The 23,561-nt window shown below is 34.8% G+C and overlaps 1 protein-coding gene across 5 annotated transcripts in view; it reads right to left on the bottom strand.

The window, feature by feature from the left end:
* The window catches only part of PTPN22 (protein tyrosine phosphatase non-receptor type 22), a 50,517-nt gene that overhangs the window by 11,878 nt on the left and 15,078 nt on the right, over positions 1–23,561 (bottom strand). For 3 of the 5 annotated variants that reach the window (XM_032638491.1, XM_032638519.1, XM_032638511.1), the window contains 12 exons: positions 23,153–23,224; positions 22,977–23,036; positions 22,228–22,370; positions 21,663–21,729; positions 20,857–20,934; positions 18,226–18,312; positions 8,261–8,337; positions 7,296–8,113; positions 5,528–5,611; positions 5,270–5,379; positions 3,405–3,432; positions 154–237 (listed from right to left, as the gene is read on the bottom strand). In XM_032638491.1, the coding sequence (XP_032494382.1) occupies positions 154–237; positions 3,405–3,432; positions 5,270–5,379; positions 5,528–5,611; positions 7,296–8,113; positions 8,261–8,337; positions 18,226–18,312; positions 20,857–20,934; positions 21,663–21,729; positions 22,228–22,370; positions 22,977–23,036; positions 23,153–23,224 (1,708 nt within the window). The remainder of the gene's footprint in view (positions 1–153; positions 238–3,404; positions 3,433–5,269; positions 5,380–5,527; positions 5,612–7,295; positions 8,114–8,260; positions 8,338–18,225; positions 18,313–20,856; positions 20,935–21,662; positions 21,730–22,227; positions 22,371–22,976; positions 23,037–23,152; positions 23,225–23,561) is intronic. The other 2 variants (XM_032638502.1, XM_032638527.1) reach the window with 1 other exon arrangement.

The raw sequence follows: 23,561 nt of genomic DNA on the forward strand, positions 1-23,561 counted from the left end.
ATGCATTTTTCAATGCATTATGGGATTTTTAAATGTATTATTTTTATGTTATTTAATCATTCTTTGTACCTTTTCCATTTAGATCCTACTTTATTGTTAACCTTTAATGGTCTCATTTTTATAACTTTTTTGAGAGAGAGCACTGCCACTTACAATCTTCATCAGCAACAAGGAAGGACTCTAAGGTTCTTTCTGGCAGTGGAGGTGGCAGGGAAGAAGAATGATCTTGGTGTCTATCTATGAAAAGAGTATACAACAAAGCAAAAAAAAAAAATTCATCAATTAAAAGTCCTAAGTCAAGATCCCTTTTTGAGACAAATATCATATGATATTGCTTATACATGGAATCTAAAAAATGGTACAAATCAACTTATTCACAAAATACAGAATCACAGATGTAGAAAACAAATTTATGGTCACCAAAGGGGAAGTTGGGGGAGGAATAAATTGGGAGACTGGGATTGACATATACACATTACTATATATAGAATAGATAACTAATAAGGACCTACTGTATAGCACAGGGAACTCTACTCAATACTCTATAATGGCCTATATAGGAAAAGAATCTAAAAAAGAGTGGATATATGTATATGTATAACTGATTCACTTTGCTGTATTCCTGGAACTAATACAACATTGTAAATCAACTATACTCCAATAAAAATTATTTTTTAAAATCCCTTTTTGGTTTTGTATAACTTTTCTAATTTTTCAATATTAACCTACAACAGCCAAATAAAAAATTATCTGAACATTGACTGGAGCCTCAAGAACTTTGTTATTCTAGCTCTTTCACCAATGAGCCTATGCTTCATCACAAACTTGTAGCTCACTTACAAAAGTATTCTTCAAAAGAAATTGAACCTGAATTTAGTCAAGCTTCTAATCTTACTACAATTTTACAGAGAATCCTGGAGATAGAGGAACATGTTAAATAAAACCATGAGGATACAAACATCTAAATCCAGAATATTAGCAATCTTAAGGACAAATGGCCCATTCCCTCAACAAATAAATGGCATGAGAAAACATAAAAAGAAGAATTGTTACAAACTTTAAAAGGCTTAAGAAACATATAAACCAAAGGCAATGTGCAGACTTTGTTTGAATCCAGCTTCACATAAACCAACTGTAAAAAGACATGTTTGAGACAGTTTGAGAAAATTGAACAAAGTCTGGATATTAGATAATATTAAGGAATTATTATTAATTTTATTAGTGTGATTACTGTTATTATGGTAGATTTAAACTGTGTGGTTGAAAATTTCCATGATAAAGAATTTTAAATAATGGAGCTATTTTCCCATAATGTAAGTACTAGAGACACAAATGGTGTTCTATTGCTGTATGCTTCTCATTATACAGCGCTAAGTATAATTATATACTTTATTAATGTCTTTTATTTTTAAAAATTTTTTGGCCACACCGTGTGGCAGGTGCCATCTTAGTTCCCTGACCAGGAATTGAACCCGCACCCCCTGCATTGGAAGCGCAGAGTTGTAACCACTGGACTGCCAGAGAAGTCCCTATTAATGTCTTTTGAAAATGAGTATGTGGTTAAGTGCTAGAGTTTTATCTGTCATTGGTCATTGGGTTTTTCACGTCTTAGGACTTACCTATAAAGAAAGTTCTCTTGTTTATTCCTTATATGCTGGGTAATATGCAAAAATTAAGTGCAATACTTATTTCCATCACCTAATACAATAACTGGCATATAGTAGGCATTTGATAAATATTTGATAACTACTCTGAAGTAGCTTATCACCTTCCCGTTTGGTTTTAGGAAATATTATGAGACTATAACTTTCAGGTAGCGATATCCTGCCAAATACCTTCCCAAAACACCATTTTCATCTTAATACTCCCCTGACGAAGAACCTACAATGTTTATTACTTACTGAATTAAATTTAAATTCTTCTGCCAAGCTTCGTGTGTGATAAAATACACGTAACAAAATTTGCCGTTAATGACATTTAGTACATTCACAGTGATGTGCAATCATCACCACAATCTAGTTCCAAAATTTTAATTGTCCTGAAAAGAAACTCCATACTCATTTAGCAGTCTCTCCCCATTCCCTCCAGATTAGATTGGCCAACCACAAATCTGCTTTCTCCGTACATAGATTTGTCTGTTGTGGATATTTCATCTGCCTAGCTTTTAAGTCCTTTGGAATTTTCCCACATTTTATCTATCCAAATTTATTTTCCATATTTCCCTATAATAGAACCTCTGTTGCAATTAAGTTAACCTACTTACCATTTCTCTGTACCCATCATGCTTATTTTTACCTTTGAGTCACTGTTACTCTGATCCCTGCTCCTGGAATTCCCTCTTTTTTCCTCTATCCATATTCTTAAATTTCTTTCACCTACTCAAGCCTTTCCTAACCACTCCAGTGATACCTTTCTTTATTCCAGATTCCTGTTGATGATAATCAGTGCCACATAGATTATCACTGAATGGTTCCAAGTGAGTGTTAATTTTGTCTACCCAATTTGAATACATATATAATCATTAAGCAGCACCCTTTCTTAAATATTCTGCCTATTCTAACACTGTATAAGGCACACGGAACTTGCTTAGGAAATGTTCATTTAATAATTACCTAATAAAAATTATAATAGGTAACATTTAATGAGAGTTTATTATTTGACAACCACTGTGCTAAAAGCTTTATATGCTTTATCTCACTAGATCCTCACAAAAATCCTCTTAGAAGGGGAGTTCTATTATCCTCATTTTATAAGTGAGAAAAATCGATAAAGTATATAATGTAACCAAGGTCATAGATTTTGATAACTATTGGTAGGCTGGGGATTTGAATGAAAGTCTACCTGACACCAAAGCTCACGCTTTTTAACCTCTATGTTATACTGCTTATTTACGTATTTGAGCAATATGTTAATATGAATAAATGTGTTAAGGGCAACTACTACCTGTTATAATGTATGTAAAGTACCTATCAGTGTTCAAAGGATGTTTGCTGTTGATGTTGTTATTCAATGTATAAAACAAGCAAGAAAGTACTAAGAAGCAGTGACAAGTTAAAGACCTAAGTGACCAGAAATAACTTTTTAGAATCACACTGTTAACAATGATAAAACCAGTAAAATGGAACTGCTGCAAAGTTTTAAGAGATTGTATCTAAAATAGTTTGGTTTTTTTTTTTTTTAGGGCTATATATCAAGGAGCAGAATTCTAAAATCCTGTCTTCCTTTTGTCCTTGACAAAACAAAACTACTAGCCTAGGAAAACCAGAAATAAATCAATAAATGGTGGAAGTTATTATGGAAACCAAGCCATCTCCTGAGGTAAATTACTCTAAACTTAATGAGCCATTCTTGCAGTACAAATTCTTAGGGCTAAATGTCATCTAAAGCCAAAGAAAATTTTTTACCTGATTTGGGACTCTGGGGTTTTACAGTCTGAAAAAGAAAGAAAGTCAAAGTGAAAGAAGAACATGTATAGAAATCTATAAACTCAAAGCAATAAATAGCATTTTAAAATTACATTTCATATACTAATAGAGAGAGTTATGAAATGTTGACACTATTTTTCCTAATTTATAAATGTGCTGAACTGTGAAGAATCATCCACTCCTACAGTGATTTGTATATGTCATGAATATTGGTCCTAAATTGATCCTTTTTATAGTTATTTCCTTCCTACTTGGAACATTTCCCTGAAAATGTAATTCCAGGTAAGGTTGTTGCCACTGAAATTACTTCATGACACTGAAAAAGTAGTGATTGTTCTTTACTCTGGGAGTTGTTACGATAATGACCATTAGCAATAATAGTAACAGTTACTAGCACATTAAAAGTGTAATTTAAGGGCTTCCCTGGTGGCGCAGTGGTTAAGAATCCACCCATCAATGCAGAGGACGTGGGTTTGAGCCCTTGTCCAGGAAGATCCCACATGCCACGGAGCAACTAAGCCCGTGTGGCACAACTACTGAGCCTGCGCTCTAGAGCTTGCGAGCCACAACTACTGAGCCCGTGCACCTAGAGCCCATGCCCTGCAACAAGGGAAGCCATCGCAATGAGAAGCCCATGCACCACAACGAAGAGTAGCCTTCACTCGCCGCACCTAGAAAAAGCCCGCATGCAGCAACAAAGACCCAACCCAGCTAAAGATAAATAAATAAAATAAATTTTTTAAAAATATGTAATTTAAAAGGCAGGGAATATTTGCCCACCAGCACTGCAATTGTAAGCGTGTTTAAATGTTATAGTTAATTACTTTTCTGATCTATGAAATTTTAAGATAGTTGATTCATAGTTGGTTCATATACTAATGAATAACAGATTGTTAAAGGTATAGGTTTTTCTTCTAGAAGCAGGGAACATTATTCCAAAAGGTTTATCTTAAATAATATAGACATCTGTTATTTTTTTTAAAAAACTACTCTCTGTGTTATCACAGCTCACAAGAAACAGCCTACCAGATGACTGCTATGAACAAGCAATCTACTTATGAAACAATTATTTTGCCTTAACTGTCCTTAAAGAATAAAGTCAAATGTTTCTTCTTTCACTGTCTTCCTTGATCACTTCCAACCTGAAGGGATCTCTCACAGTTTCAAAGTTCTTATCTTCCATATGGTACTGATTATATTTGCCTTGTTATAATAAATACAGACAAAAATAAAGACTTGTGTACACATGCTATATCCCCATTACTGAACTATAAGTTTCTTAAGGGTAATAATTGTGTCTTATACATCTTTTTATCCCCCACATCCTCTAGCACATTGTTTTATAAATAGTATCCGCTTAGGATTTACTAAGTGATAGGTGTTTAAAATAAAAGGAAGGGGCTTCCCTGGTGGCGCAGTGGTAAAGAATCTGCCTGCCAGTGCAGGAGCCATGAGTTCGAGCCCTGATCCAGGAAGATCCCACATGCTGAGGAGCAACTAAGCCCGTGCTCCACAACTACAGAGTCTGCACTCTAGAGGCCGCAAGCCACAACTTCTGAGCCTGAGTGCCACAACTACTGAAGCCCGTGTGCCTCGAGTCCACGCTCTGCAACAAGAGAAGTCACTGCAATGAGAAGCCCACGCACCACAACGAAGAGTAGCCCCCGCTCACCGCAGCTAGAGAAAAGCCTGCGCGCAGCAACGAAGACCCAATGCAGCCAAAAATAAATAAATAAGTAAATTTATGAAAAAAAAATATATATAAGGAATAGGACTATAGTCCATTGAATCCAAGTGAGTAGAATCAGAAAAATGTTATTGACCTTGCTTGGTCTAAGTCTTACCAAATCATCAAATTTCTTTGATTCAGATGTTCTACTACATTCTAGTGATTTTCCAATTTTTACCTTCACAGCTGAAGTTAAAGAGTTGGGAATATCCAGGGGGAATTCTCCTGTAAAAAAAGTAAATATGTTTCAATTTTAGTGCTGTAGTTTTAGAGAGCAATTGTTACTCAGCAATAGCACACAGAATATTGAGAGGACCTAGGAAGTAATATAGTTAATCCACACTTTATTTTACACTTACTGAACTGTACTTACCAGCTTCCTCTACCACAATAAAAGATTCAGGTGTCCGTTCAGGAAGTGGAGGGGGAATTTCATCATCTATTCTTAGAGAAGTTGCTATCCAAAATGCCCGAAATACAATAAAAATGTTTAATTAGAAAAATCCAAAGAAAATTCTTATATTCTAATCTTGATACAAATTATGTCAAGCATCATTAATATATTTAAGCTGGTATCTGTTCACTCAAGGAGAAAACAACATAAATTCTCTAATCCTAAATTGGAAACCCAGGAAGATTTTGATTCTTCTTCAAGATTTATTGTTTCTTTTAAAAGCTCAAAGGTATTTTGATTAAGTCACTGAGTATCAGTTAACATAAGGTAACATCTTATATTAATTTAGGAAGCTTTGGATTGTTTTCTCCGTAACTCTTGCCTTTTGTTTTACATCGAATATACAACATCATAAAGCACGTTGACATGCCAAAGATTCAATTACAGAGCAGGTAAAAATCACAAAGGTTTTAGTGTCTCTTCTTCATTCTTATAGAATTAAGAATATTGATATTTTTCCTGTTTACAAAAAAATGGTATAACACGGTTTTCTATATTTCTATAGAAGTATTCAGAAGTTTTATAGAATTTAAATGCTATTATGAGAAACTGCCACCAGATGGCACACATGTCAATGTTGCTACAATCCTTGAAGATAAGGATTTGGTTCCTAATGCTGACACTCAGGGAAGTTTAAGGAACTATAGGTATCTAGAAAAACAAAATTTCTTTAAATCATAAAACAAGATCAAAGTATGTAATCCTTCCTTCTAACCAAAGAAGAAACTAGATCCAGATGGAATATTTTTATAACAAAACTAGGCATCTACATATCTATTGAGGAACTCTGTACAGTAAATAATGTCATAGAGAAAAAGCTTTCTCTACTTCCTATCTAGGTGAACCGTTCTTTATAAATTTCTGATGACATATCTAAGAGAGTTAAACTTGCTTTAACTCTTCTTCCACAGCATCTTCTTTCATATCAAACTATTATAATTATCTAACCAAGTATTTACTCCTACTTTCAAACCACTCAGTAATATGAAACAATATGCATAATATGCAAAAATACAGAACTATAAGATATAAAATATGAAATTAAAGTCTTATAAGATTAAAATATCATACAGAATACTGAACATGTATCCTCATCTATAAAGTTATTATAAAAGGACAAGAGGAAATCAAGTCCTCCTCTTCCAACTCCTGCAGGAAGAGAATTCAATTCTTAGCAATCTGTTCAATTTAGTATAGACACATGATTCTCCAACAAAAATTCTGAGTGACCATGTGGTGCTGTTGATCAAATCTTTTCTGATGTTCTTTTGGAAGTTGCTTCTGCATGCTAAGGATAAATTGTGGACTTTTTTTTTAACATCTTTACTGAAGTATAATTGCTTTACAATGTTGTGTTAGTTTCTGCTGTATAACAAAATTGTGGACATTTGATAGACACTTCTAGGAATGAGGACTGCTGCCTTTAGAAGCACGCCGGCTGGCATAGGTCTTGTACCAGATCTGATTGCCTCCACTATTGCTTGTTTCATGGAATGTTATGTATTTGTTATTGCTATTTTCAACTCATAACATCATCAAAACACTCATAGAATTTATTTTTTTTTGAGAAGAAAAAGGAGAAGGAAGCAGAGAAGGATAAGAGGGTGAGGGGGGGTAAGATAAAACCAAATCTTATAGAAACAAAGTCAAATCTAAAATGCTGTACAAACTTTTTAAAATAACTTACCTACTACTGCTGTCTCTTGGTTCAGTGCGGGGGGGAAATTGGTCGGAGGATTCAGTGCTGAAGAATCATGTGAATTGTAATAAGGAAAGAGGGTTGTAGAAGGTTTTGGCAGTGAAGAACAAGGTACAACAGTTTTATCTTGCTTCTCAGGTAAATCAAGAGACATCTTAGAACCAGCACTACTTGGAGACAATGACGAAAAATAAGGATCTTCTACTAAAGACATGTAAGAAAGTACTTTAAAAGCACCAGATTCATGCTGCTTTGCTTTAGAGGCATTGCACATTTGATGCTTAGAGTCATATGATGGTGAATAATTCAGTTCTGCTGAAGAAACATGCATCACTTTTTGAGCCTGCTCAAGATAAGAATTGTGTGGGTGAGATTCCAAATAAAAATTTTCCTCGACGTCCAACTCTTTGGTGTCTCTCTGTTGCATCAATTCAAAGGGAGTTGATTTGGTCCGCATTATTGGCCTCTTTAAATTAAAACATCTTACTGCTGCATTTACAAGTTTTGAGTTAGGACGTGCTCCAAACAAAATGGAGCTCAAGTCCAAACTTTGATGCTTCTGAAGAGGCTCCCCAGCTATTGGGAATACCTTTCTCTCCCATTTCATGGTTGTGTCAGCATTTTTGTTACAACCACAATTTAGCTCCAAAAACTCTAAAGAACTGCTCTGTTTAGAAGGGTGCATTACTAACCCTTCCTTTTCATTTATTTCAGAAATCCTGAGGTCAAAGGAAGAAGCTTCTGCACTTTTCACCCTTATCCTTCCTTTGCTCTGCTGGTTCATCACTTTTGCTTCTTTTATGATGCTGAAACAAAAAGAAAGTAATGATGATACCATATCCCAAAGAGGTCTCTTCCCATATCCTCTTCTCAGCATCACAATGAGATATAAGCATGAGATTTTCCTCCCAGACACAATTAGACAACATTTAGGTGTGTAAAATTATACTCACCTTTTTGGTAAATTAGGAGAATAAGAATCTGCTTCTAGATTGGGATTTTGCTTAGAAACTGAATACTTTGCTTGAATCTTCAAGAGAAGTAAGAGATTGTTTTTTAGTGAAGCAATGACCACGAGAGATGTTAGCATTCATAAGACTAAAAAGTTATTTTTCAGAAAATATAAAGATTTAAAATAATTCATGAAAGAGTCATATGAGTTTCCAAAATATTGAACCCAGCAATAACTTGGTCACATACTGAAATCAAAAGGATCAAAATAAAGGATTAAACAGTGTTATAGAAATTAAGAAGGATTTGCTTATAGCATCATCTTTTCATATGTGGAAGTTCTAATATGTTGTTTATTTAAAATACAACTTTATTCTCAAGAACACTTTACTTTCAGAACTTTCATCATCTCAACCTTTTATGTTATGTCCTCATACTTATCTTGTTCTACATTTTTCTTCCTTACTGTGCTCCAGCTATACTGGTTTTCTTGCCATTCCATAAGCATACCAAACTCGTTACCAATTTGAGGCTTTTACTCTTACTATTCCCTCTGATTGAAATACTTTTGCTCCAGATTTTGCATGGCTGGCTCTTTCTAAGTAATTATTCTCTACTTAAATACCACCTACATAAGGAAACCTTCCCTGACCACTCAACCTAAAATCACACTCCCACCCACTTGCCCAAACATTCTCAATCTTTATTTTCTTCATAGGAATTATCACATTATGAAATTTGTTACTATGCCTCATGGAATCCAAGCTACCATCAATTGTACAATATATCCGGCCTTCGGGGATGTTTCAATATGTTTTTTTAAAAAGTCAGCAATTATAAGATTCCACCTGCAGTGGGTTTAATTGTGACTCTCAAAAAGATATGTTGAAATCTAATCCCTGAAATATGTGAATGTGACCTTATTTGGAAATAAGGTCTTTGCAGATGTAATTAGTTAGGATGAGGTCATATTGGATTAGGGTGGGCCCTAATGCAATGACTTGTGTCCTTACAAAAAGAGAAAAGAGAGACTCAGAGACACACAGGGAGAATGTGGTGTGATGATGGAGGCAGAGACTGGACTGCAGTAACGTATCTGCAAGCCAAAGAACAACAAGGATTGCTGGAAAAACCAAAAAATAGCAATAGGCAAGGAAGATTCTTCCCCTAGAGCTATGAGAGAGATCATGGCCTTGCTGACACCTCAATTTTCGACTTTGTGACTCCAGAATTGTGAGAAAATTAATTTGTTGTTTTAAGCCCTCCTTAGTTTGTGGTACTTGTTACAGCAAGCCTAGTAAACTGATACAGAGACTTTAATACTCCACATTCAATAATGAATAGAAAAATCAGATCAACAAGGAGACAGAGGACAGACATGAACAATCATGTAAACAAATAAGAACTAATAGACACTCATAGAACACTCTATCCAACAAAACGTACATTCTTCTCAAACATATATGGAACATTCTCCAGGATAGACCAGATGTTAGGCCACAAAACAAGCTTTAATAAATTTTAAAAGAGAGAAGTCATACAAAGTATCTTTTTCAATCATAATGGATTGAAACTAGAAATCAATAACAGAAGGAAACCTGGAAAATTCACAAGTATGTGTAAATTAAACACTCTTAAACAACCAATGGGTCAAAGGAGAAATCACAATAGAAATTAGAGAATACTTAGAAATGAATGAAAATACATCATACCAAAATGTATGGAATACAGTGAAAGCAGTCCTTAGAGGTAAATTTACAGCTGTGAATGCCTGGAAGAAAGATTTCAAATTAATTACCTAACTTTATACCTTAAGGAACTAGAATAAGAACAAACTAAACCCAAAGCTAGCAGAAGGAAAGAAATATTAAAAGATTAGAGCAGAGATAAATGAAATAGAGAAAACAATGGAGAAAACCAACAAAACCAAAATTTGATCCTTTGTAAAGATCTGTAAAATTCACAAACCTTTAGCTAGAGACTGACTAAGGGAAAAAGAGAAGACTGAAATTGCTAAAATCTCAAATTACAGAAATAAAAGTGGGGATATTTCTACTAATTTCACAGAAACAAAAAGTATAAGATTATAATATGAATAATTGTATGCCAACAAATTGTATAACCTGGATTAAATGGACAAATTCCTAAAAACATATGATCAACCAAAACTGACTCAGAAAGAAATGGAAAATCTAAATACACCTACAACTAATAAGTAGGCTGAATCAGTAATAAAATATTTTCCTAACAAAGAAAAGTCCAGGACCTGATGGCTTCATTGGTGAATTGTACCATTTAAGGAAGAATAAACACCAATCCTGCACAAACTCTTCCTAAAACTTGAATGACACTCCTAAGTCATTCAATGAAGACAGTAATTCCCTGTTGCCAAAGCTAGACAAAGATGCTACAGGCAAAAGAAAACCACAGACCAATATTCTTTATGAATATTGATGCAAAAGTCCTCAATAAAATACTAGCAAACTGAGTTCAGCATAGAAAAAGGATTACACACCATGACCAAGTGAGATTTATTTCCAGAGTGCAAGGATGGTTCAACATTCAAAAATTAATCAGTGTAATATATCATATTAATAGAATTAAGGAGAAGAAACCCACATGATCATATCAATTGATGCAGAAAAAAATTTGACAAATTTGACAAATGATGAAAATACTTAATAAACTGGGAATATAAGGGAACTTCCTCAACATGATAAAGCCATATATGAAAACCCCACAGCTAATATCATACTCAAAGGTGAAGGACTGAAAGCTTTCCCCCAAGATCAGGCATAAGACAAGGATGCCAATTTTTGCCATTTTTATTCAACATAATACCAGAAGTTCTAGCCAGAGCAATTAGGTAAGAAAACAAACAAATAAAGGCATCAAAATGGGAAAGGAGGAAGTAACGTTACCTTCATTTGCAGATGACATAATTTTATACGTTGAAAGATTCCACACACACCCACAAAAAAAAAAATGCTAGAGCTAATAAACCAATTCAGCAAAATTGCAGAATATATAATCAACACACAAAAACCAGTTGCACTACTATACTGTTTATTATTGTTTATCAGCAATAAACATTCTGGAAAGGAAATTAGGAAAGCAATTCTAATATATATATATATATATATATATATATATATATATATATATATATAAAAATATACATACTAAGGAATAAACTTAACCAAGGAAGTGAAAGACTTATATACTGAAAACTACAAACCATTGCTGACAAATAAAATAAATAGAGAGACATTTGATGTTCATGAAGTGGAAGGTATTATATTGTTATGATAACATTACCCAAAGTGATCTACAGATTCAATGCAATCCCTATAAAAATTCCAAAGGTGCTTCTGCAGAAATAGAAAACCTCATCTTAAAATTCATGCAGAGAGGGCTTCCCTGGTGGCGCAGTGGTTGAGAGTCCGCTTAACATCACTAACCAGGAAAATGTAAACCAGAACCACAATGAGATACTACTTTACACCCATTAGGGTGGCTATTATCTAAAAAACAAACAAAAGCAAAAGCTAACAAGTACTGGTGAGGTACCTAGAGTAGTCAAATTCATAGGGAGAGAAAGCAGAATGGTGGTTGCTAAGGGCTGGGCTTAGGGAGGAATGGGGAGTTAGTGTTTAATGGGTATAAAGTTTCAGTTTTGCAAGATGAAAGGAGTTCTGGAAATGGATGGTGGTGATGGTTGCACAATAATATGAATGTACATAATATCACTGAACTGTACACCTAAAATTGGTTAAGGTAGTAAATTTTACGTATATTTTACCACAAAGAAAACCTAGAGAAAAAAAGAGCAAAAGGACTTGGATAGATATTTGTCCAAAGAAGATGTACAAAAGGCCAGTAAACACATGAAAAACTGTTCAACATCACTAATCATTAGGGAAATGAAAATCAAGGTCGTAAATACCACTTCACACTCATTAGGATGGCTATTATCTTAAAAACCAAAAACAAACAAACAAAAAAACCAGAAAATACCCAGCGTTAGCAAGAAGGTAGAAGAATTGGAACCTTTGTGCAATGCTGGTGGGGATGTAAAATTTTGCAGCCACTGTGAAAAACAGTGTGGCAGTACCTTAAAAAATTAAACATAGAATTACTGCATGATCCAGCAATTCCACTTCTGGGTATATACCCAAAAGAATTTAAAATAGGGACTTGAACAAGTATTTGTACACCAATTTTTATAACAGCATTATTCACAATAGCCAAAAAGTGGAAACAACCCAAGTGTCCATCAACAGATGAACGGGTAAGTAAAATGTGGTATTACACACAATGGAATATTATAAAGCCATAAAAAGGAATGAAATTCTGATATATGTTATAAAATGGATGAACCTTGAAACATTATGTTACATGAAATAATCCAGATAAAAAGAGTAAATATATGACTACACTTATATCATGTACCTAGAATAGGCAAATTCATAGAGACAGAAAGTAGAATAGAAACTATTAGGGGTTCAGGTACAGGGGATGGAGAGTTTCTGTTTAGAATGATGAAAAATTTCTAGAAATAAACAGTAATGATGGTCACACACATTGTGAAGGTACTAAATGTCACTCATATTTTAAACTGGTTAAAATGGTAATTTTTTCCATAGTGGTAAAAATACTGTAGTTTTACCACAATAAAAAATATGAATGGAGAATTGTCTCCTCCTCATCTATTTTCTGGTAAAGATTGTGTAAAATTGGTGTTAATTCTTTCTTAAAGATTTGGTAGAATTCTCAAGTGAAACTATGTGAGCCTGGATATTTCTTTTTGGGAAATTCTGAAATTATGAATTCAGTTTTCTTTATCATTATGAGGCTGTTCAAATTATTTCATGTTGAGTGAGCTGTGGTAGTTTGTGTTTTTTGAGGAAGTAATACATTATTTTATCTAAGTTATCATATGTGTATGTGTTGAGTTGTTCATACTATATCCTTTATTATCCTTTTGATACCTGTAAAGTCTGTAGAAAGAGCCCCTTTTGCATTCCTGATATTGGTAATTTTTATTTTTTTCCCTTTTTTCCTTTATATTGTTCCTAGAAGTTTGTCAATTTTGCTGATCTTTTCAAAGAACCAGATCATTGGTTCACTGATTTTTCTTTTTGTTTTCCTGTTTTCAATTTCATTGATTTATACCCTTTAGTATTTCCTTCCTTCTGTTTCTCTTGGGTTTATTTCACTCTTTTTTTTCCCCCTAGATTCATAAAGTGGGAGCTCAGATTATTGATTTGAGACATTTACTGTTTTCTAATGTATGCATGTAGGTGGCTATAAACTTCCCTCCCAGCGCTACTGGAGCTCTGTCCGACAAATTTCGATATGTGGTATTCTCATTTTTATTCAGTTCAATGTGTTTTTTAGAAATTTCCTTTGAAACTTCCTTTCTGATTCAATGAATTATTTAGAAGAGTCTGGTGTAGTTTCCAAGTGTTTGGATCTTTTCTTGTTATCTTCTGCTATTGACTTCTAGTTTGATTCCATAGTAGTCAGAGAATACATTCTATATGATATCAGTTCTTTATATTTTTGAGATTGTTTAATGGCCCAGGATATGATCCATCTTGGCATATGTTCAAGAGGCACTTGAAAAGAATGTATATCCTTATATTGTTGGGTGGAGCATCCTATAAATAATCTATTTGATCCTGTTAGTCGATGGTTTTAAGTTCTCATATATTCTTGCTGACTTTCTGTTGAGTTTTTTATCAGTTCTTGAGAGAGCAGTTTTGAAGTCTCCAACTATAACTGTGGGGTTTTCTATTGCTCCTTTTAGTTCTATCAGTTTTTGCTTCACGTATCTTGCAACTCTGTTTGGTCCATACACACTTAGGATTGCTACATCTTATTGGGGGATTGACCCTTTTATCATTATACAATTTCCCTCCCTAACTGTGATAATTTTCTTTACTCTGAAGTCTATCTGGTATTAATATAGCTACTTCTGCTTTCCTTTTATTAATGTTTACAGGATATATCTTTTTTCCAATCCTTTATTTTAAACCAACCTATATATTTGAAGTGTGTTTCTTATAGACATCATATAGTTGGGTCATGTTTTCAATATACTCTGCCAATCTGTTAATTGGTGTATTTGTACCATTTACATTTAATTTAATTATTAATATGGTAGGGCTTAAGTCTCCAACTTTATATTTTGTTTTCTGTTTTTTCTCTCTGTTTCTCATTTCTCTTTTCTTTTTCCTGCCTTTTTCTCTTTCCTGCATCTTTGGAATTTAATTTTGATTTACCTATAGTGTTTTTTAAGATATATCTTTGTACAGTTTTTGTAGGGGTCGCTCTAGTTATTATATTATATATTCATAACTTATCAAAGCCTATACGTGTTATCATTTTACTAGTTCAATACAGAAGTGTTACTCCCTTTACATGCCTAACCCTTCCTTTTTTTTACAGTATAATTGTCTTAAATATTTCCTCTAATACATTTAGAACCAGATCAGTGTTATAATTTTTGCTTCAATTATTAAGCAATTTAGAAAACTCAAGAGGAGAAGGAAAACCTATTTTATTTACCCATGTTGCTTACCATGTTCTTCCTTTTTTCATCATTTCCTTTCTATTTACAAAACTTCCTCTGCCTTTTTTTTTTTTTTTTAGGGTAGGTCTACTGGCAACAAATTCTCTTAGTTTTTCTTCATCTGAGACTGTCTTGATTTCCCCTTCATTCCTGAAGGATGTTTTTTTTACTGGGTATTGGATTCTGTTGACAGCTTTTTTCCTTCAGCACTTGTAAAATACTGTGCCACTTCCTTCTGGCCTCCATGGTTTCTGATGACAAATTCACTTTCATTCTAATTGTTTTTCCCCTAGAGTTAAGATCATTTTTCTTTGGCTGCTTCCTAGAATTTTTGTATTTAGTTTTCAGAAGTTTAATTATGATGATTCTTTCAGTAATTTTTTAGACACGTCTTTTTTCTCCTTTCCTTCTTGGACGTCGATGACACTAATGCTAGGGTTTTTGTTACAGTCACTTAGTTTCCTGTGGCTCTGTCTACTTTTTATTTTTATTTTATTTTATTTTTTAGTCTATTTTATTTCTGTTGTTCAGATTGGGCAATTTCTATTGTTTTGTCTTTCAGTTCATTAATTCTTTCCTTGTACCCTGTATTCTACTGTTGAGCCCATCTACTGAGCTATTTTGTTTCCATTACTGTTATTTTTCAACTCTAAAATTTCCTTTTGTTTCTTCTTTATATCTTCTGTTTCTTTGGCAGGTCTTTATCTTTCTTTGATGAGCCTTTCTATTGTTTTAAGCATGCTTGTAATTGTTTACTGAAGCATTTTAATCATGGCTACTTTAGAATCTTTGTCAGATAATCTTACACCTCTGTCATCTCAGTGTTGTCATCTATTGACTGTCTTTTACTCATTTGGTTTACAATCCTCCTGGTTCTTGGTATGACAAGTGATTTTCACATGAAACCTAGATATTTTTGTATTGTTATAAATCCCTGGATCTCAGTTAAACCTTCCCTTTTAGCTTCTCCTTTTTAAATCCATTCTGACAGGGGAAAGAGGAGGGAGGGGGTGCTGCCTCATTAGTGCCTTTCTATTGCCAAGTAGATTCTACCTCCACCAGTTTCCTCACAGTCTCTGTTGACACCTGAAGGGAGACACCTTGGGAGAGGCTCTCCATGTGGTCTCTACTGACACTGTGGTCGGGGTGGCCTCATTACTGCTGGATGATGGTGAAAATCCTGACTCTCCACTAGGCCTCTTCTGACACTCCATCAGTGGAGTAGCATGGGGGCACTGGGTTACTGCCAGGTGGAAAGTCAGGCTCCCCACATGGTCTCTACTGACACTGCAGGGAAACCTCATTGCAGGCCAGTGGGGATGAAATTCCTAGCTCTTTACTTGACCTTCTCTCTTTTTTTTTTTTAAACAGATATATGTATTTCTTTATTAGAATGCTCACAAGAATGACATATTAGCACTGTCCTTCTGATGTGACAGAGAATACACATATCTGACCCACTGACCTTCTCTTTATCACAGTCTTTGTGAGGGTGGGAATCTAGGTTCTCCACTTTGCTGGCATAGTTAGGGTTGGGGGCCATTTTTTTCTTTAGTGTTGACTGAAGTAGAGTAATTATTATCTAAAAATTCTCTGGCTTGCTGGGCTGTCCCTTTCCTGGTCCTTTGGCTAGAGAGAGCAGGATTTTGTTGAGGTTTTTTTGTCTGCACTTTTGGCATTTCCAAGTTGTTGGTTCCTTCAGTTCCATATCCATGATATATGAGGAAAAAGAGCTCACCATCATGTCATTCCTCAGGTCTCAAGGTCCCTAGTGGTCTGTCTTCTCTCCATCTTTCAGAGTCTTCTTATATTTGTTTTGTATATATTGTCCAGGGTTTCTAGTTATATTTAGTATAAGGAATAGGGAAAAGTATGTCTACTCGATCTTCCCAGAAGCAGAAGTCCTCCTTGGCTGGTGTTAATCAATTCCCTATGTGGGAGGTTGAACCATGTTCCTATGTTCCCATTTATTGACTAAGGGCACACTCCAAACAACTCAACTGCCTGGAGCCATGGCACTACTACTGGGCTAAATCTGAGTACTGACATTTCCTGGAACCTAAATAAAATATTAACCCATGTACTCCAGCAGCACATTAAGAGAATATTCTTTGTTCAAGAAGGTTTTATTCTAAGAGCAAGGATGGCTTGATATTAACAAATCCAAGGATATGACTGTTTCAATATGTCAAAGGAGAAAATCCATGTGATCATTCTATAAATGCAAAGATATGCAGTTGACAGAACTCAACATTCTTTCCAAAAAAAATTCTTAATAAAATAGAAGTCAATGAATACTTTCTTAAACAATTAAAAAATATATCTCCAATCAAATCAGCACCACACTTAGTAGTGAAACATGAGAATCTCTCCCATTAAAATTAGGGCATGCATATCACCTCTATTATTTAAACTTGTCCTGGGAGTACTAGCCAATGAAGCAGGCATGAACAGGATATAAGTAACAATGTCTGGCAACTATATTCTTGTTTCCATCTCCTTCCCCTACATTGTTTCTCCGGAGTTGACATTAACTATAGGATTGCTTAGTTCATTCCCTAACCTCAACAGTTTTTTGGCTTTCTTTCACTCCCTGTGCTTCATCATTCAAGTAATAGGAGTTATGATATTAGGGTTATGTCTTATATACTTTGTATTCCTAGTGTTGTGGAAACAGTAGGTTCTCAGTGAATATTTTCAGATTCATAATACAAAAATGAGATATTAAAAATTAAATTAATTTGTATATGTTACATACACCCTGGAAAGTAAACCAATAATTTTGTCTTATTAAGGTTTGCTCAGAATCTAATACTTTGTGATTATACAGTAAATATTTGACATCAATTTTTGTGATGAGATCAACATAACATATCTAGAATGCTCAATATTTTTAAATTAGAATTTGGTCAAATCATAATTGTTTTTATACCTAACATTTTCGGCTAAGAATCCTTTAGCTATTCTAAAATATTCTCAAAATTTGATGACACATATGCAATCAAAATGAGGCTAGAGTAACCTGAAAAATCACATCAGTACTCAACTATAATTTCACTTTGTAATTGTCACTCTCACTTCTAAATTGCCACACAACTGTTTAAAACATGGAAACAGAATATATGCTTACCCTTTAACCCACTCCTATTGTTTCTAAATTTAGCTGAAAATGGTATGCAATAGGTTAACCAAGAGATTAATTTTCTAAGTTAAAGTACTTCAATTAAATTGTCCTCCACAGGAGATTTATAGTGCAGCCCCATGCACACCTGATACTCCAATTTAGTTGTGATGATAAAGTATAAGTTGTCCTGCAACTAATCTGAAATCCCTTGACCAAAATCAAACATGAAAAAAACTGTTTTACAAAATATCAAATTTAAAATGTACCTCTGTTCCAGAGTGTTTATCCCTGATAACATCCATCTGTCTCTTAAATAGTTCTAATACAGCATTGTAGACCAGTTCATACTGTTCCTGAAGAGCATTGCAAACCAGAACAAACAAAAACAAAAACTTCGTGAACTAACCAGATTTCAGGAATATAAACACCAATCAAATCATAGTATAGCAGATCTGAAACATTAGTTTAATTACAGTGCCTTATGTCTGTGTAGCCCATGTCAGATTTCAAAGCATTTTTAGGCTGCTAGAAACAGCTAACTATTTTATCTACCTCTAGCTAATATACAATGACCTTGCAGCATGCTTTTTATGCTCTAACCCCACTTTCTTACTTATCTCTCCTTCCACCCATAATCTCTCTAATCCTGTTTTCCTTGCTCACACTTTAAAATCTTTATTTCAGGAACTTCCTTGGTGGTCCAGTAGTTAAGACTCTGTGCTTCCATTGCAAGGGGAACGGGTTTGATGCCTGGCTGGGGAAATGAGCCATGGAGCCAAAAAAAAAATTGTTTTTTATTCCATCCTGGATGCATTTTCTTTTTTTTTTGTAATTCACCTCTTGCGGGAAAAGGTAGATAGACGTGGCTGATGGCTAAATAGATAGTTTCAAGATGTATTATTTAACATGGCTCACGATCGATCTATAAAGTAGCTAGATTGTTATCCCTGTTTACAATTTGTCCGAGATCATTCAGAAGTAATTTCCATGTCTTCGGTTAGAACCTCAATCTTTTGACTCTTACTTTAGTGCACTTATATCAAGCTGCTGAAATTCTGTCTTAGCAAAGATACCAAAAAAAAGTAGACCCCTAAATAGAGTTTGGAAATTTGTGGTTATAAAGGGATTTCACTGTAGAGAAATGAGACCTCTACAAGGTTCATGGGTTTTTACCACTCTGTTTTTGCCTCTGTACCTGCTTGAGCACTTGATTTTGGATCTACTTTTCATCTGAATGGGCCTATTCAGGGTCTTCTATGACACTTCACACAATTTTATACAAACAAAATATAATTTTTTCCAAAAATAATCGTAGCAGGAGAACAATGCAGAGTCTATATCACCCAACACAGCCATTGGTACACTCTTCAATTTTTTTAAGACGAGAGAAAAATCAGACAGGAAGCACTCATCTGGTTACAGTGTTATCTATCTCCTGGCTAGAGCAGTGTCATAAAAAGCAGCTATAACTGGTAGATTTGTTCAAATAGTTGTTGATAATGCCAAAATGTGAAGGTTAACTTAAAATTGTTTCAGCTGTCTTCCAACTCTTAAAAGTAGGTCTGAAATGGACTTTTTCTGAAATGGAGTATGGCTTTATTTATTGATTCAGTATTATAATTTAATGTTATACAACTAGGTTGCATACTTCCTGGAATCTTTATACATCTACATGGATCGGCCTTCTTTTAAGTCTGACAGCATTAAACCAGCCAATACTTTCATTTCACATAAACTTTCCCCCCTATACGTTGAATATAGAAAACACCTACAGGCAACAGATGAAAAAGAATTCTTTTTTTCCACTAACTATTAGTGGAAAACCTGTGTGGGCCAAACAGAAGCTTTATATTATAATAGCTCATAATTTTTTCCCCTCAATTTACAACTTCTAGATGAAAATATCTGAACTGCCATTGTCAATTGTTTTACTTCTAAACTTATGTGCAAGTTCATTTGTAAGTGCTTTAAACATGTTAATTTCTTGCTGTTTAAGCAATATGAAGCAGTTCTAACAAATTATGCAAAAATGCCTCTTACCTAATAAATACCTATAAATGTTTGATGAAAGAATGAATGGGTGAATGTTAAACTCTATCTTAAAGATGGAGACCATTTAGAAATATAGGTAAAGTTATTGGTGTAGAAATATGGGTGGAATTAATACTGTAGAAAGTGAGAGATCTGGGCTGGGAATGTTTTACCTAGGAGGTAGAACGTGAGCTGGAGAGGAGAGAACAGGGGAAAAGCATTTCCAATGGAATAAAACTGTGAGCAATCTGGGGTAGGTTAAAATACTGTGATACATATATATAATCACATATATAATATGATTGTAATTATGGGTTTTCTGGTAATATTTTTTAATATACAAAGAATAAAGACCAGGAGAAACTACAGAAAAATAGTAACAGTGACTCCCTCTAGGCGACAGGATTATGGATGATTTTTAAAATTTTTTATCATTTTCTAAAATGAGCATATAGACTTCATTCTGCAGATTCTGTTACCACCTCCCGAAGAAGAAATTACAGATCTCTGATTTTCTATGGTTTCAGAAATGAAGTACCACTACAAAATTTCAAGTTAACCTGACCCAGCTATTTCTTTCTAATAAGTCAAACAGCTTGTTGAATTTTTTCAACATCCTTTGTAAGAAATATTATATTGTTTTCTTAATATTTTCTGAACAGGCTATAAAATATAAGGAATGAAAGGAATTTGGTCCAGAGCAAGGGATACAGGAAAAATATTGGGATATTCAGAGTTAGAGGAAATGGAAATGGACTAAAACCGTTGATAGTAAAGTAGTCAGCTGTTTGTGGAGGCCTTATTATTATTAAACAGAGATACGAAACCAGACTCAGACATGTTATATTATTCACCACAGTCCATACCTGAGTTTGAACTAATGAAGGCCTCTGTGTCCGCATTTCCTGGATCAAACTAAAAACACTGAAGTTCTCAGGAATTATCTACCAAATAAAAGGAAAAAATATCTTACTCCTTTATTGCTATCTAGAAAAAGGAATGCATTTTTTAAACTAATGGGGTTTCTCATCACTTGCACCATGATTTAGAGCCTACAAAATACTGAAGAAACTCTGCAAAATGATTTCACGTGAGGTGATCAAATGTCTGAAGTTAAAAATATGAGGGAGAACTCTCAGTAGGTAAGTATGAGAGTTTAATGAACTAAAAGAAGTTTGCAAATAGGTCTAAAGCCCATATTTTAAACTTCTCATTTCTTGTTAGACTTAAAAAAAAAAAATTTACAGGTTGGAACACAAAATTTGCAGTAAATTGAGTTCAACTGCTAAAGGAGCGTGTCTAAAGGAAGGGTAACTGTGATTCAGGGCTGCGGTTCTCAAAACTACTTCTCTCCAGAAGCACCTGAAGAGCTTGCTGGGCCGTCCCTGCCCGCCCCCCCCCACAAGAGTTTTTGCTCAGTTCATCCGAGGTGGGGTCCCAAATTTTGCATTTCTAACAAGTTCTCGGGTGATACTGAAGCTTCTTGTCTGGGGACCACATTTTGAGACCACCAACTTAGGAACTAAATTAATCGTCTGACAAAGCAAATCTACAAGTGAATATTCTAGAAAAGATGAATGGTGGAGATAGCTGTTTTGAAGAACCAAACAATTTCTGAGTCTAAAAGTAGCAAGGTTAAGAAAATGACAAGTGCCTGTTGAGAGAAACTCACCCCATCTTTTAGTAACATCCACGTATAATCAATAGCACAGATAACACCAGTCCTTCCACAACCAGCACTGAAATGAAAGATCACAGTAGCATGTATATTTGCAGAGAGTGGATCTTTGACAGTAGCTGGAAATTTTCACTGGCAGATTTGAGGAAGAAGAAATCTAGAGCCCATGAAACTTTCTAAACCCTACCATTTCTCAGAACATACTTCAATTGCCACATGCTACACCGAGCCTCAGGACAGATCCCAGGCAACTTCTCACAGCAAAAAGTCTCTAGAGCTGTGCTGTTCGCAAGTAATTTATCAGAAAAGATATTAATTTAATGCTCAGGTTGAATTTATTATAGTTTCTGCTATTGACTTTTCTCTTTCAATCGTTCTAATTTTAAGCTTCATTCCTTTCTGACTGACTGGAAGAAGTGAGCCTAGAATTAGGAGCCTACATCTCATGCAGACTTTAAATTCCAACAAAGTCAGTCTTCCTTCAGTTAAAGCAGGAGTCTTGGCCAGACAGTGACATTTGGTTTATTCTGGGTAGAAGGTTCATCCAACAGCATCATACCTGCAGTGAATGCATATGGGAACACTGTTATCCTCTTGGTAACAACGTACATCCCAGATGAGCTCAAGAATAGGGTCTATAGATGAAGGCACATCGTGGTCTGGCCAGTTCTTGTAATGGAACTGGTAGATGGTTCGAGTTTCCTATAAAAATAGCCAGAATAAAAGGAGAGTTCAAGATTAGGGCTTCACTTCATTCTATCACAAGATTACTCTGACCTACAAAGTAGCATCTATCTATATATTTTTTGCAGTTTATGGAGATTTCTTCCCTATAGGCCTCTGGGACCATATGCCCTCTAAGAACAATTACAAGTAATTTCGAGTCACTTACTATTGGCCTGTCTCTATCTGCCCCACTCACAAGAGAATGCAGATATGAAAATGGTCCAAACCAGAACTGCCCAACTGGTGTGCTTCAAATGGGTCATAGGTGCATTGATGTACTAATCCCTTTGCCTTAGAGAAACCAAGCAGCTTGAGCTCTCAAGTTGGTTCCCAGCCTCTACACACTATACACAGCCTCTATTCATCCTAGAAATATTGTCATTTCATATTGTGCCATTGGTGTGGAGTAGGTTGGGGAACACAGATTACACCAAAGATCTCTTTTGGTTATGATGATTTATCCAGAACATCAAAGGCCCTACCACTTCCTATTATCTTATGCCCAGACTGCATCACATACATATATATTTACTTGCCTGATCTCTGTAGGCTTTGAGGTTACCTCTGGTGTTCTATACTTACACAATTGAACTTGACTTGTAGAGTCCTGATTGTATAATCAGATTTTTTATTTTCAGCTTCCTAAGAAGTAAATTAAAGTATTAGTTATTTCAAAGACTAATATTCAAAGACTACTCTCTATAAAGTAGGTCCTGAAGCATTTGCTCAGCCATAATGGAAATAGACATCATACTTACACAGGATATGGAGAAAGGGCCAAGTTGCAGTTGCATTTCTCCTGGCTCAGCCCAGTAGCGCTCACATTTTTTCTGTTGCACAAAGCAGAATGTAGTGATTTCCCTCCATATATGCTAGTCTTTTCTGGGTAAGAAAACCCCCTCCCTCATTCAGAAGCAAATTCAGCTGTATCCTTCTCCTTAGGTTAGGAATTTCTAACCCCCTTGGGCTTCAACCCATGTCTGGATTCTCCAAAGATGGGAAAACAAACACTAAAGGATATACAAATTGCAGACTTCCTGGAAGTCCGACAAAGTAGAAATAGGGATCTGACATTTTCAGTGTTTCAAAAGGATTAAAACAAAGCCTCACAAGCTAACTGAAACCCCAAGTTCCCTTGGTTTTAACTGGAATTGTATCAACTCAGAA

Source organism: Phocoena sinus, chromosome 1 (assembly GCF_008692025.1).
Source record: "Phocoena sinus isolate mPhoSin1 chromosome 1, mPhoSin1.pri, whole genome shotgun sequence".
In the NCBI taxonomy this organism is placed as follows: domain Eukaryota; kingdom Metazoa; phylum Chordata; class Mammalia; order Artiodactyla; family Phocoenidae; genus Phocoena; species Phocoena sinus.